Source organism: Zonotrichia leucophrys, chromosome 20, assembly GCF_028769735.1.
Source record: "Zonotrichia leucophrys gambelii isolate GWCS_2022_RI chromosome 20, RI_Zleu_2.0, whole genome shotgun sequence".
Lineage (NCBI taxonomy): Eukaryota > Metazoa > Chordata > Aves > Passeriformes > Passerellidae > Zonotrichia > Zonotrichia leucophrys.
In genome coordinates this window covers 12,006,066-12,019,184 of record NC_088189.1, presented here as the reverse complement: position 1 = coordinate 12,019,184, position 13,119 = coordinate 12,006,066, and the positions used below count along the sequence as shown (strand labels likewise).

Genomic DNA, 13,119 nt, shown 5'->3' with positions numbered 1-13,119 from the left:
ATCATTCCCTTAATTCTTTGTCTTATTTTTACAGCTTTTAGTAGAAATTCTCATGAGACCAACTCTTATTACACAGAAAAAGAAGCAGAAAAGTAAGTAGTTTATCTCTTTCTTTTCCCCAGTTTTGCCTGATGGTTCTGCTTCAGACAAAAATTGTTCTATTTTTCTGTTATTCCCTTTCCATCCCAGCAATTTCCTGTTGATTCATTTAGGAATGAATCACTGTTTCTTTGTTCTCCCTGGAACTGATTCGTGCTGGGATTTGGGAGAGTCACCTGTTTGTGGCACAACTTGACTCAAAGCACTAAATCTGCAATCACTGGAAACTCTTCTTGTTCCTGTGGCTACAGCTACAGTGAAAAATGATTAATAACAAACCACAAAACATTGTTTATGTCATGGGAGCTGCAGAGATTGTAAGATGAGTAGCTCAGGAGAACAGCATGCTTTTTGTTACATGGCTGCTCATTTCCACATTGCTGTAAGGACAGGGGCTGCAGTGAGTTCAGCTCAACTTTCCTGCTGGAGCAGCTTGGCTGCAGTGTTTTTATTTCCCCTGTTTGAGATTCTGCTGCTTCCCTGCTGAGGGAAGGGAATGTCATGGTGCACCCTGTGCCTGCCAGCCAGGGAACTTCAAAGGTGAAGTGACTTCAACTGGAGCTTTAGGCAATTTAGGTCTGTACTGAAAACATGTTTTAAATATTAAAATGCTGTGGCAAAGCAGATTGGAAGTTTTCTATGAAGTCCAGGTGCTGAGAAAACAAGCATGAGTTTCCAGTGGAGAAAACTGCATGAGCTGACATTTTTTTTTCCCCATACAACAATAATTTAACATGTGAAACAGAGTATTTCTTTTGGCTTCTATGCCATAAAGCATTTGCATGTGTGCTGTGAGCTGGCAGCCTGGAGTTGTCAGCCATCCCACAGCTCTCCATGTCCCTCCCATGCCAGGGGTGTTCCTTGGCAGGGAATGGCTGCTGACTGATGCTCTCTCCTTGCAGTAAGTGATGACCTCATCAAGGACTGTTTAAGCATACTGTACAACACCTGCATTTGTGTAAGTACAGCTCTTCTGGTCGCTTTTTACATGTGCTGCTTGATAAGATAATAAACAGACTCTTTTAAGTGTAATTTAAACTTGCTCTGAAGCTTTGCATAAAAATTCCTTCAGTTAAATACAGCATCTGTTGTGTTGCTCAAATAATTTATTTTCTGACCTGCATTGTCAAGTTTAAGTTCCCTTGTTTGGATCTTTCTGTCTCTGTTTCCATAGGAAAGCTGTGCCAGCCTTTGTTAATGTTGCAGTTTAAAATCTGAAGCTGAGAATGGATTCCTGTTAAGCCCAGCCACAGCTGGTCTTGTTCAGAATTGGGGCTGCCAAAGGGTTTTGAATTTGATCCTGCAATTCCATGTGCTGGATTTTAGTTCAGTCCAGTCCAGATCAGTGCAAAGGAAGGTGCTGGGTTAAAGGCCTCTGCAAATACCTTGTCATTAAAATCCTGAAGCTAAAAGCAAAGGCCTCAGATTATGCATGCAGGGAACATCCTCAGGATTATTTACTTCATCACACACTTCATTATGGCAGAACCTAGGGAACATTATTTAACAAAAATTTTAAAAAGAGCCAGTTGGTGGCTTGGAGCTCTTCCAAAACCATCAGTCTAATCTCCAGAGTTTGAGTCTTACTGGATCATGTCTCACTGATAAGGATCTGTGTACACATGGGACAGGGAAGAGAGGGAGCACTTTTTTCCTTGGCTTGGATGAGTTATTTTTTTAACTGCAGGTAATGCAACTTTTGCAAACTGAGAATAGCATGATAAGCTAAAAATCAAGTGTGTAATTTCTAGATTAGCTGCTCTGTTTTAATTCACTTTGGTATTACTGCAGGGATTGGAAGAGAAGTGTCCAGGATCACAGAAATGGTCTGTGAGCAATATTAGCTGGTTTTATGCTAATCTGTAAATACTGGAGAATTATCTTTGCCACTCTGGTTCTGTGAGCACTGGGAATGTGTCTCATGGATAAACCACAGCTTTGCAAGCAGTGAGGATGCAGCTGTGACCTCCAGGAAAGCCTGGCTGTGCTCTCAGCAGAGCTCAGAGCATGAAAGGCAGCCTTAAACTCTTAAACTTGAGTTTCCATGCCTCAGTCTGACTTTGGGGTTCATCACCCCCTACTTTTAGGCCAGTGCTCGATCTGGGTTGCTCAGACAGCAGTGCTGAGGTGTTGGGATCTCTAGCTGGTCAGAGTGACCCCAAGAACAGTTGGAAAGTCTCTTTTCCCACCCCATGGCTTGAAGAAGCAGTCAGGGCTCTTCATTTCTTGCTCTCAAGGTTGTTTATTGTATCTTATCTATAAGATTCTTTCTCCTGCCCTGCCGAGGTGCATCCAGCAGGACAGCTCCAGGCACTCTGCTTGCCCCAGGGCAGTGTTATGTCTTTATACTAAAAACTACCTGTGCAAAGTTTACAATTACTTCCCAATACCTATCACCTGTGTTAGACAGTGAGCTTCTACTCTAAACCAATCTGTGAGTGCCACCATCACAGCAGAAGATGGAGGGCAAGAAGAAGAAGGAGAAAGGCTGGATACACCCAGTTCCCTCCATCTTGCCTCCTGAACCCCCATTCAAAAACCCCAAAATCTACTTTTCCACCCCATGATAACTTCACTATTATTCTACCTAAGCTGTTGTGGCTTGCTGATCTTATATAAGGTTGATAATTTGCTCCACAGGTCATAATCAAACCCAGAGGTGTTTTGGGCTCCGTGCCAGGGTCTCTGAGCCCCCTGGCAGGGTCCTGGCCATCCTGGGCTGCCAGAGGGATGTGCTGAGTTCCCACACTGAGGGTTTAGGAGCTGCTGTGTGTGCAGACCATGGCATGGAGCTGCTCACAGTTTGTATGCAGAGCAGAGCCCAGCCCCTGTGCTGTGTGCCCAGGCAGGCAGGGCTGCCTTTGGGTTCAGACAAGGAAAAGCTGCCTTGAGGTGAAGCCTCTCTCTCATCCCAGCGTTGTTGCCAGCGCCACAGTGACTCCACAGCAGGACTGGAGATGGTTTTGGTTCCCACAAACACATTCCCTGCTTTCAGGAGCAGCTGGCTCAGCACACATCATCTCTAGGGCTGTGCTGTGCCCTGTGGCTGCTCAGGGTGGGCTCTCACTGGGTCTCTCTGTGCTCATTTCCAGACTGAAGGAGTCACAAGGCGGCTGGCAGAGAGAAACGACTTTGTGTTGTTCCTGTTTACACTGATGACAAACAAAAAGACATTCCTACAAACTGCAACGCTCATTGAAGATATCCTGGGAGTTAAAAAGGTTAGTTACTGCTTTCTTAATATCATTTGTGTGGCTTTTCAGCCCAGTGGAGGAAAGAGAGCTGTTTGTTTGAAGAGTGGCTGAGGATAGTCCTCAAAGCTGCCATTCTCACTTCCTGTAGCTTATTTGAAACCTGCCTGTTCACAGTGGTAATTAACTTCAATCACTTCTCACAAAGAAGCCACACTATTCCTGTGGTGTCATCCTTGTAGTGCTTTTACCCAGTTCAGAGAATGGTGGCAGCTGTGTCCCCATGGGCTGACTCACTAAAGACTTGCCCATATTACAGACAAAGAAAATGAACCTCATATAAATTCAGTTTTCATCCTGGCCTGCTGATTGTATTTGACATCCTTCACTTGTCTTCCTCACATCTGGGAGGTTTCCTGTGTGTTCCTGGGTGTTTGTCACCTCTCTGAGAAGTTGCAGGCTGGGGACACAGGGCACTTAAATCTTTTCTGCACAAACCTGGTTATTGAACTTATTTACCAGCATCATTGCAGCTCAGTGCCCTGATGTGATGCAAGTAAAATACTCGAGGTGTAACCTTGGGAAAACCTTGATTGGAAGGAGTCTGTGTGCATTTTGTGGAGAGGGCCAGGAGTCTGTAACCTAATACTTTATTATTTAAAATAAGATTGAGGTTGATGTACTTCCTGAAATAGGAAACAAGCTCAGTTTATCTGAACATTTTTTTTTGAAAGCTGTTTTCAACATCTTTTTATTAAAAAGATGAAAAGACTGAGAAATAATTTAGAAGTTCTTACCTGTGAGTTTTGAAGAAAAGACAGGATTGAAAAACAAAATTGAAGTCTAGTACCTAAACATAATTTATGTATTAAATCAGGTTGTGGTTTTGTGGGTTTTAGTTAAAAAAAGACACCCACAATTTTTTGTAAATACAAAAATAGTATTTAAAATATGAATATCTGTACTTTTGGAATTGCTCAGCCTGACAGCTGTTGTAAATCCCAGCTGCTTCTCCTTTGCTACACTGGAATAGCCCAGAGAGCTCCCCAGGGAGGATCTGCCTGTGTTCTCTCACTGACCATCCCTTGTGACTGAGCTGCTGTTGCCTCCCCAGGAAATGATCCAGCTGGATGATATTCCCAACCTGGCCAGCCTGGTGTCCAGCTTTGACCAGCAGCAGCTGGCCAACTTCTGCAGGATCCTGGCTGTCACCATCTCGGAGCTGGACACGGGCAGTGATGACAAGCACACTCTTCTGGCCAAAAATGCCCAGCAGAAAAAAAACTTGGGCCCTTCCCGAGCTGAAATTAATCAAGGTAATTGTTGTGCTGTAACAAATCAAAATAATCTCAGCAATGTATAAAGTTTTCCTCTTCTCAGTGTCACACAGTGTTATGTTTTTGAAAGATACTGGAAGTGTTGTGTCTTACAAAGCATTTTTCTTGATTCACTCCCCTCAGACTGTTTCCTGAAAATAATGTTTCCTGTTAGTGAAACTGTGTAGCATTTGGTTTCATGTGGTGCTGCTAATTAGGTGGGTTCATTTCTGTCATTTCAGCATTCTCTGAGTGGCTTAAAAGAATTGGATTTGTTTTCTATGCCTTAGCCACATCCATGGACTTCCCATTAGCAGCTCTCAATAATTCTGTGCCCTCCATAAAATAGGAATTCCTGAAGTAAAGCTGCCTGCAGTGTGGTTGCTGTTGGAGCAGTTCCTTCCCTGATTTTATCTGATATTGTCCTGAACAGGATGTCTTGTCTTTATCAAAAAGAGAAGTGTGTTTAATATTAGTTATGTTCCTCAGTGTTGGCAAACCAGCCTTGGAAATCTGTGGGGCTGATCTCAGCCTTAACTGTGGGCACAGTGCAGCTTTCCTTGTTGTGCTGAGTACTTCTCAGGTGCAGAAGGCTTGCCTGGAAGGATGAGTAGGAATTGAAAAAGATAAAGTATCATCAGATGTAGAATGTGCTGTTTTCAGCTCTTGCTGTGCTGAAAAGCTTTTGGGCTTCTGAGGCAGATATTTGCATAGGCCCATGCCAAGCAAATGTTTAGCTGATCTTTTTTTATGGGCACAATCAGAGACTGATTCAAAGGCTGTACAGTATATTCTATTTTTAAAACTTTATCAGGGAGCTTATTCTTTCAGAGATGCAGCTCTTTCATGTAATGTTCATGGCAAAATCTTTGTCCTTTTCTCCTTGCCCCTGCAAGTGGGAAGTGAAGCTTTAACCATGTATCTTTAATAAACAGGTCCTGTCATTAAATTATTCTTGAAGGCAAACTGCACCTCCCCAAACATTTGCAGAGCAGTGACTCCTGTCTTTCCACTGCTCTTTCTGAGGGTGCAGCTCCACAGTTAAAACCCTCACACCTGGGGCTGCTGTGCTGTGTTCTCACCTATTTTGCTCCATGAGGAGCTAATTCAGGAACTTTTTACTTGAGAAGCTGTCAGATTTCCTCCCTGCTGCTGCAGGGAGCCAGTTCAGTCACTACAGACTAACAACACAGGAGGGAAAATGAAGGAGGAAAGGTGAGGTGGAGCTGCCCCTTCCCAAGGCTGCTGCTTTATTTCTGCCAGCTTAGTTTTCAGCCAGATCAGTTCCTTGATAAAACTGGAGAACAGCACTGAGTTACTGCTCTTTTCTAATCCATAACAGAAGAGTGTGCTGAGTTCTTCCATCTTCAGATCTTTTTAACAATATACTTCTGTATTCCTAAAGTAGATGTGCTGGTGATCTTACACTGTAATCAAATTCTTTCTCTTTATTTTTTTCAGCCACACTTCTGAATATTCCAGGCTTCATCGAGCGGTTGTGCAAACTGGCCACAAGGAAAGTGTCTGAAACAACAGGGACTTCCAGCTTCCTGCAGGAGCTGGAGGAGTGGTACACCTGGCTGGACAATGCCCTGGTGCTGGATGCACTGATGAGAGTGGCAAATGAAGAGGCAGAGCAGAGCAGCACAGGTACCTGCCTTGCATCCCTCCACCCACCAGCAGCTGATGAATGTCTTAACCTTGCTCAGGGTTTTTGCCAGGTGTTGCTTTTGCTGTCTTCTGGTCCTGATTCCACTTTCCTTCCATGGAGGACTCACATATCAACATTTAGGTCTGACTGCTGTTTTGTTCTCATGTAACACTGATTTTTTCACTGAATTAAAATTAGCTAAAGGAAAAACCCTCCAGCAGTGTGTGCCCTTTGCATGCCTAGCTAACACTGAGGGGTTGTGCATCCTCAGCCCTAACCTCCTCTGGAGGAATTAAAATAACCCTCCTGAGGTAAGTGGCCTCACCAGCATTTTACCCTAAAACTTTGGCTCATAGTTTTGATAGTGTGATCAATGCTTGGGTTTTTTTTTGTTTTTGGGTTCAAATGCTTCATACAAAACAAGTGTCCCCTTCTTTAAAAAGGAAAGGTAGTTCCAGCTAAATTAAAGAAGTTAATTGGAAAAAAAAAAAAGTTCCAGTGGAAGTGTTAATGCAACCTTAGGAAAATGCTTTGGAGCACGTGTGTGGTTTGTTTCTTCACCCTTTTTATGGCAAAAATGCAGTGTATGTCTGGTAGAACTCAAAATACTTCATACTCCTGTTTCTGCTCTTAGCAGGGTAATTCTCTCTAAGGTTATGAAATTTATTTAACTGTGGCCTAAGAATACTGGTACTGAGGTATGAAATAAAAATAGATTTAATAGTAAGTACTTCTGATAATCTCCCATCTACTTTTATTACCTTTCTGCCATGCCCTGGTGCAGCAGTCTGTTAATTCATTTAGGTGAGCCTACTTATTTTAAGGAGATGCTGCCATTTAGTCTGTTATGAAAAAAGAATTTAAAAATCTGTTTTTATCTCCTCTAAAATTTCAGCTATATTTTTTCTCTAGCATTTAATTCAAATTGGTTATTTCCTGTACATTACTATTTTTAGTTAAGGAGAAAATTCCAGCAGCTGTGTCCTGCATCTGCAGTGTTCAGTGTAAAAGCAGCAACTGTAACAAATCCTTTCCTGTTGAAGCTGCCTCAGTCTCACATCTTTGCCATCTTTTTCAGAGTCTTCAGATGAGAGTGGGCTGGCCAACACCTCCACAAGGACACAGCTGCCCCAGTCCATGAAGATCATGCACGAGATCATGTACAAGCTGGAGGTGCTGTATGTTCTCTGTGTGCTGCTCATGGGCAGGCAGAGGAATCAGGTGAGCCCCAGTGGATGCCCACACTCACACTTGGTGTCTCTTTAAACCTGAGTGCTCATGAGTGAGGGCATGGGCACAGAAATGCCAGGGCAAAGCTCAAGGTACCAAGCTGGGGCAGGGCTGCTCACACCCTGCTCTGGTGCAGGAGGGATGCAGGAGGATGCAGCAAGTGTGTGGGTACCTGGATGATGTCAGGAGTTCTCCCCCCTCCTGGTGCCCACTTTGGATGGAGCCCCTTCAGGCTTTACCCTTCTTTGGCTGCTTTCACTTTTGGAAATACTCTGGATGATTTTTGCAGCATATTGCCCTGACTTGGCAAAGTGTTCAGCTCCCAGCACTTCAGTGCTGTCTGCACTGGTCACTGCCTGCAAATCCCACTCATCTGTTCCTTTGCCTTTCTTCCTTTTAAAATGAAAAAAAAAAATAAAATCCCTGCCTCACACAGGCTTATGAAGAACCAGTCACTGCAGCTTGGCTGTGGTTTGATTTAACTAGGTCAAAAGCAGGTTGTGAAGGGAAAAGCAAAGCAATCCTTGGTGAGGTTTTGACAGGTTTCCAGCACTGGCAGTCTGCTCAGCTCAGCAGAGCTTGGCATAGCAAGGGCATTCAGATGTCCTGGACACTGGGAGGGCCACAGGAAAGGCTGTTGTGTTAGGCAGGAGAGGCTGTTGTGGGTACATTTATCTGGATTATTTTGTTCTGTGGCAGTAACCTCCCAGGGTATCAGTCACAAACACCCCTCAGGGCAATCTCCTGAATCTCTTAATCTGAATACAGGTCCCAAACATAACTCACCTGTTCCCTCCAAACCTGCAGCAGAGCTTGAGGACCTCCCATCCCTGGAAGTGTTCAAGGCTGGGGCTTGGAGCAGCCTGGTCTGCTGGAAAGTGTCCCTGCCCATGGCAGGGCTTTAACATCCCTTCCATCCCCAGCCATCCTGGCATTTTGTGACTCTAAGCAGACACTTGGCATTAAAAGCAGCAGATTCTGCATAAGAGGAAGCAGAGGGAACCAGTAATTCTTGCAGAAACCATAAACAACTCCTAATCATGTTGTCATTCTTTTAGAAGTGCTGTTCCTGTTAGGCATGAAATAAAATGTAAACAAAGCCCAAAACATAACTGAAACTAGCAGAACATGGATCCTTTAGAAGGACTTTTTCTTTTCCATTGTATCAAGGCAGATAATTCATCCAATTCATCCCTGCCTGAGCTCCCCACAAGAATGCAGGTTTATAGATTCTGCAGAAACTGCTTGCAGCCTGCACTCATCCTGCTGCAGCTGAATGTGCAGGATTCTTTCTCCCCCTAGGTCACTTGTGGTGTGTTCCTGTCAAATGTGACAAGGCAAAAAAATCTGCTGCTGAAGCAGCTAGCTTTGAAGATGAATTTATGTTTTAATTTCCTGGGAACACAACTCTTATCCTTCATCTGCTATTTCTGCCCCCATGCAGATGGGGAAAGCAAGGATAAAGGTGGCCTGCAGTTCACTTCTTCCCAGGACTGATTCTGGACTGGAGTTGAATTCAAATCTTGAAGAATTTGAGTTACTGCATTCCCAAACACTTCTTATCCAGAGTCAGGGTTTTTTGTTTGTTTGTTTTAGGGTTTTGGTTTGTTTTTTGTTTGTTTGTTTTTGGGGGAGTTGGTTGGGGGGAGGTTGTCCTTTGTTTTGTGTTTGTTTTGTTTTGATTTGTGAAATCCTCTGCCTTTAAAACACATGCTACATCCTTCATTCCTCAATCTGCATAACATTTGTGTGGCAGATCTTTTTGTGTGAATTTGTGTGAATCCCCTGCCCTTCCTGAGAGCCAGGCACTGGAGCTGAGCTGTTCTCCATGGGAAGCTCTGGAATGCAGGCACAGAGTGTGCAGCAGCACCCTCAGACAAGCATCTCAGCTGCTTTTTGGTCTCTTTTCTGGGAAGGAATAAAAGCACAGGATTTGTGGTACCAGTCTGAGCAGCCAGAGGACTTGCTGGTTTTAGATTGGATTCATTTTTGATAGAATTTATTAAGGGCATCACAAACCTGCTTCAGTCTGCTGTAATAATTGACATAATGGTCTGGCAAGGTGCAGCCTCCCAAACTCAGCCTGTCCCCAAATGAATCTCTGAATGCTTGATTTAAACTTAATTGCTGGCTAATTTGCATAAATTGATAACTCTGGTAGCAGTGACTTAACTCCTCCTGTTGCCATGTTGGGGATGATCTCACCTTGGGAATAAGAGGTGTTTCTCTGCAGATCTGGGCCTTTGCTGCCTTCTCATTATGGTCACACCCTAAATTACTCTCCTAATGTATTTTTCTAGGCTGTCCTGCATGTCTGTGTTGTGTTGAAGAGCCATCAGATGATTTCCTTGCTCCTGCTGTAGGGAGCCACACTGCACACACAGAGACAGTTTTAGTGTTGAGAAAGAAAAGAGCAATTCCTGTGAAGGTGGATGGCAGCAGGAAAAAGCCAAAGTAGCTTGAAAGTTGAACATAGAGCAGGGATTGTCTTGGCATCCTCAGGCAGAGTAATTGTAATGAGTTTGGGCTCTGGGAGGGAGTGGTGCAGAGGCAGAGATGTGACTGAGGAGCTTGGTCAGGTGAGCATTCAGAGCAAACTGAACTGCACAGATTTGAGATCTGAGTCATTTGGAGAGGAGCAGATTGAGGAGTTAACACTGAGTGTAGAGAGCTGCTCCTTTAGTGAGGGCTGAGGCTCTTGCAGGCAGCTCAGGCTCCTTCTTGGCTCCCTCCTGCTGTGCCTGTGCCATGACGGGACAGGGGCACCACAGGCAGCACTTTGTTCTCAGGGATTCCTGTCCAAGAGTGTTTCAAAATAAAGGAGCACCAGAGGACTCCAAGCTCAGCAGTCTGTCAGGGCAGGGTGGGTGGGTGGGAAGGAGCTGGATGCTCCTCAGGTGTGTATTTGTGGTGTCCAGCATTAATTTCTGATTTCCATCAAGGTGGGACAGCCAAGAGGAGTGCAAAAAGCCATCAGCTGTGCTGCAAACTAGAGCTAAAACCTGTAAAACAGCATCAGCTTCAGATATTTTTATTCATTTAGGTGTTTGAGTAAATAAAACAAAGATTGATCTGCATTAAATGATGCTGCTTACAGTTCTGGATCTTGAGACAAGCTGGGGTGTTTTTAAGTGATTTTGTTTGTTAGTTTTAAGGAACATGTCCATTACTTTGCTACTTATTTTTTGCAGAATGTTGTACGTTCCAGTCATGTGGTTTTCATTTGAAACCATATCACAAGGAATAATGGTTGTACTAGGTCTACATCTAATAAGAATCCCACTTTCCCTTACTCCTCATCTTCTAAATTCCTTACATCAGAAAATATCCCAGCTTGGACTGCAGTTATTAACCAGCTGTTCACACCAAAATTATTAGCTTTTTTAATATGAATTAAAGATATGTACCAGGCAGACTGATAAATGAGCAATTTGACATTTTTTTTCTCTAAAGTTCAGCTTCTCTTTAACCTGAAGGAGCAGTGTGGTGTGGTTGTGTTACTGCTGGACTCTGCTTAGGTGTTTTGATGAACAAAACCAATTTTGATGGGGTTTTTGCCCTCAGAGGCCTGCCTGAGCAGCAGCTGTGTGTCTGCAAAGGGAAAGGACACTCAGGGGATTGAGTGGCTGCAGAATATCCCCAGCTCAGCTGTTTGGTGTAAAATGCATTTTCAGTGTGCTGGAAGTGATGTTCCTGATGCCCAAAGCTGCTTCCAGAGACACAGTGGTTAACTGAAGTGCTGGTGAAGAGCTTTATCCCAAAATAAATGCTTGGTTTAAACCTGTTTTCTATCCACATCCACAAATGGAAACTGCTGCACTGTGGTTAACACAAACATTTGCTGTTTGAGACAAGAATTCACATCCTTTTGTCAGAGGATGACATCACTGTGCCCATCTGTTTGCACACTGCATTAAATCTGTGTTTAGGCTGGAGCAGATGTGTTTGTACCTCTCTTGTTCCCCAGGTTCATAAGATGATAGCAGAGTTCAGACTCATTCCTGGCCTCAATAACCTGTTTGACAAACTCATCTGGAGGAAGCACTCGGCCTCAGCCCTGGTTCTGCACGGACACAACCAGAACTGTGATTGCAGCCCGGTGAGCAACTCTGCAGTTCTGGGTTTTCATCCTGGCACACAATTCTGAGGAGCTGTGCTGAGCATCTGGGTGTTTGTATCATCAGTGAGATGCTGCATCACTCAGATTTTGGGGGATTATTGATTTCATTGAAGTTTATCCTTGGCTCATGTTAGCAATGGAGCAGGGCCAGTTTAGCCTCTCCCCTCTCTCCTGGTTTGTTTGTTCATTGGAAGGAACATGTTCATTTTGAGAACTGAGAAAGGAGTAAATTTCTGGACCCTGGAGGCCAGAGGTAGAAGACAACCAAAATTCAAAGAAATGATACCTAGGAGAGGCACAGAGTACAAATTGTGCCACAGTCAGGTTTAGGGAGTTGTGTTGGACTCTATAGTTTTTTTTTCTTTCCAAACCTAGACATTCTGAATTGATCAGTACAATTCTAAGCTTTTTTGCCTTTGCAGTGAGAAGGAATTTATTACCTGTTATGTGCATAGACTTGGAGGCAATCTCCACTTCTATTTTGGGAAGTGCAGCCTCTCCATTTGTGCAAGTCACTTGCTCTGCTGTCCAAAGGGGGTTGATTTGGAAAGATTTTCCATTCAGCTGTTTCATGCCTGCTTGGTAACTAATGACAGCCAAAAATACTAAAGAAATGCTGTTTTTTTCTCTTTTCTTGTCTCCTTTTAGGACATTACTTTAAAGATACAATTCTTGAGGCTTCTTCAGAGCTTCAGTGACCACCATGAGTGAGTATGAGAAGCTGTGGTGGGTTGTGGCTTGGTGCTGTTTGCCTGGTTGTGGTTCCAGGTGTCCTGGGCACAGGGCAGGCTCCGTGTGAAGGGAATGTTGTGTTGTCCCTAAACTTTGTGTTCCTTTCAGCTCTTGCTGTAACAGCCTAAGAATTTGCTCTGTGGTGGGCATGTCTGAATGTGTCTGAATATGAGTTTAACCATATTAAACACATAATCTGTGGCTTAAACCCAGCTCATTTTGTCTTGTGTTGAGATGAGCTGCAACATGTACAGGATGAGTTAACACTTTCTGGCTGAAGGAATAAGGAGGCAGCTTTCTTCTTTTTTGCCTTTTACTGAGAGCTGACAGTGAGCCAGGGAAATACAAAGAAATCTCCTGTTTGCCTTCAGAATAAATCCTTTGGAAAACTTGGGTGTGCTGGAATAATTGGAGGGGTGGTGCAGTTTGCTTGGGGTTATTTAATATTTAATATTTAATGCTTTGCTGCTGGTACAGAGGTGTTTGAGACTTGTAGAATTGCATCCTGCATTCCATCAGTCCTGAAAGATGGTGTCCCTTCTTTACAAACTCCTGTGTTAGAGCCATGTTGTACTTGAGGTGCTGCTCATTCCTACAGCCAGGCTGATTTTTTTCTGCAGGATTTTAGTCCTGTTGGATAGATTTCAAACATCAGCCTTTTTGATTGTGGGATATTAGCTTTGAGAATGCAGAGCTGCTGGACATAGGGAGGGAGGGAATGCTGACCTGTTGTAAATCCTTCATGCAAGACATTGTTTGCCTGGGAATCACTCCAGGTAT

General features: G+C 43.8%; 1 protein-coding gene across 2 annotated transcripts in view; it reads left to right on the top strand.

Annotated features, from left to right (window-relative positions):
• Positions 1-13,119, top strand: part of TRPC4AP (transient receptor potential cation channel subfamily C member 4 associated protein) — a 35,299-nt gene that overhangs the window by 13,865 nt on the left and 8,315 nt on the right. For both annotated transcript variants that reach the window (XM_064729827.1, XM_064729828.1), the window contains exons 4-11: positions 35-92; positions 1,002-1,057; positions 3,192-3,320; positions 4,405-4,606; positions 6,068-6,256; positions 7,336-7,478; positions 11,455-11,586; positions 12,256-12,314. In XM_064729827.1, coding sequence (XP_064585897.1) covers positions 35-92; positions 1,002-1,057; positions 3,192-3,320; positions 4,405-4,606; positions 6,068-6,256; positions 7,336-7,478; positions 11,455-11,586; positions 12,256-12,314 — 968 coding nt within the window. The remainder of the gene's footprint in view (positions 1-34; positions 93-1,001; positions 1,058-3,191; positions 3,321-4,404; positions 4,607-6,067; positions 6,257-7,335; positions 7,479-11,454; positions 11,587-12,255; positions 12,315-13,119) is intronic.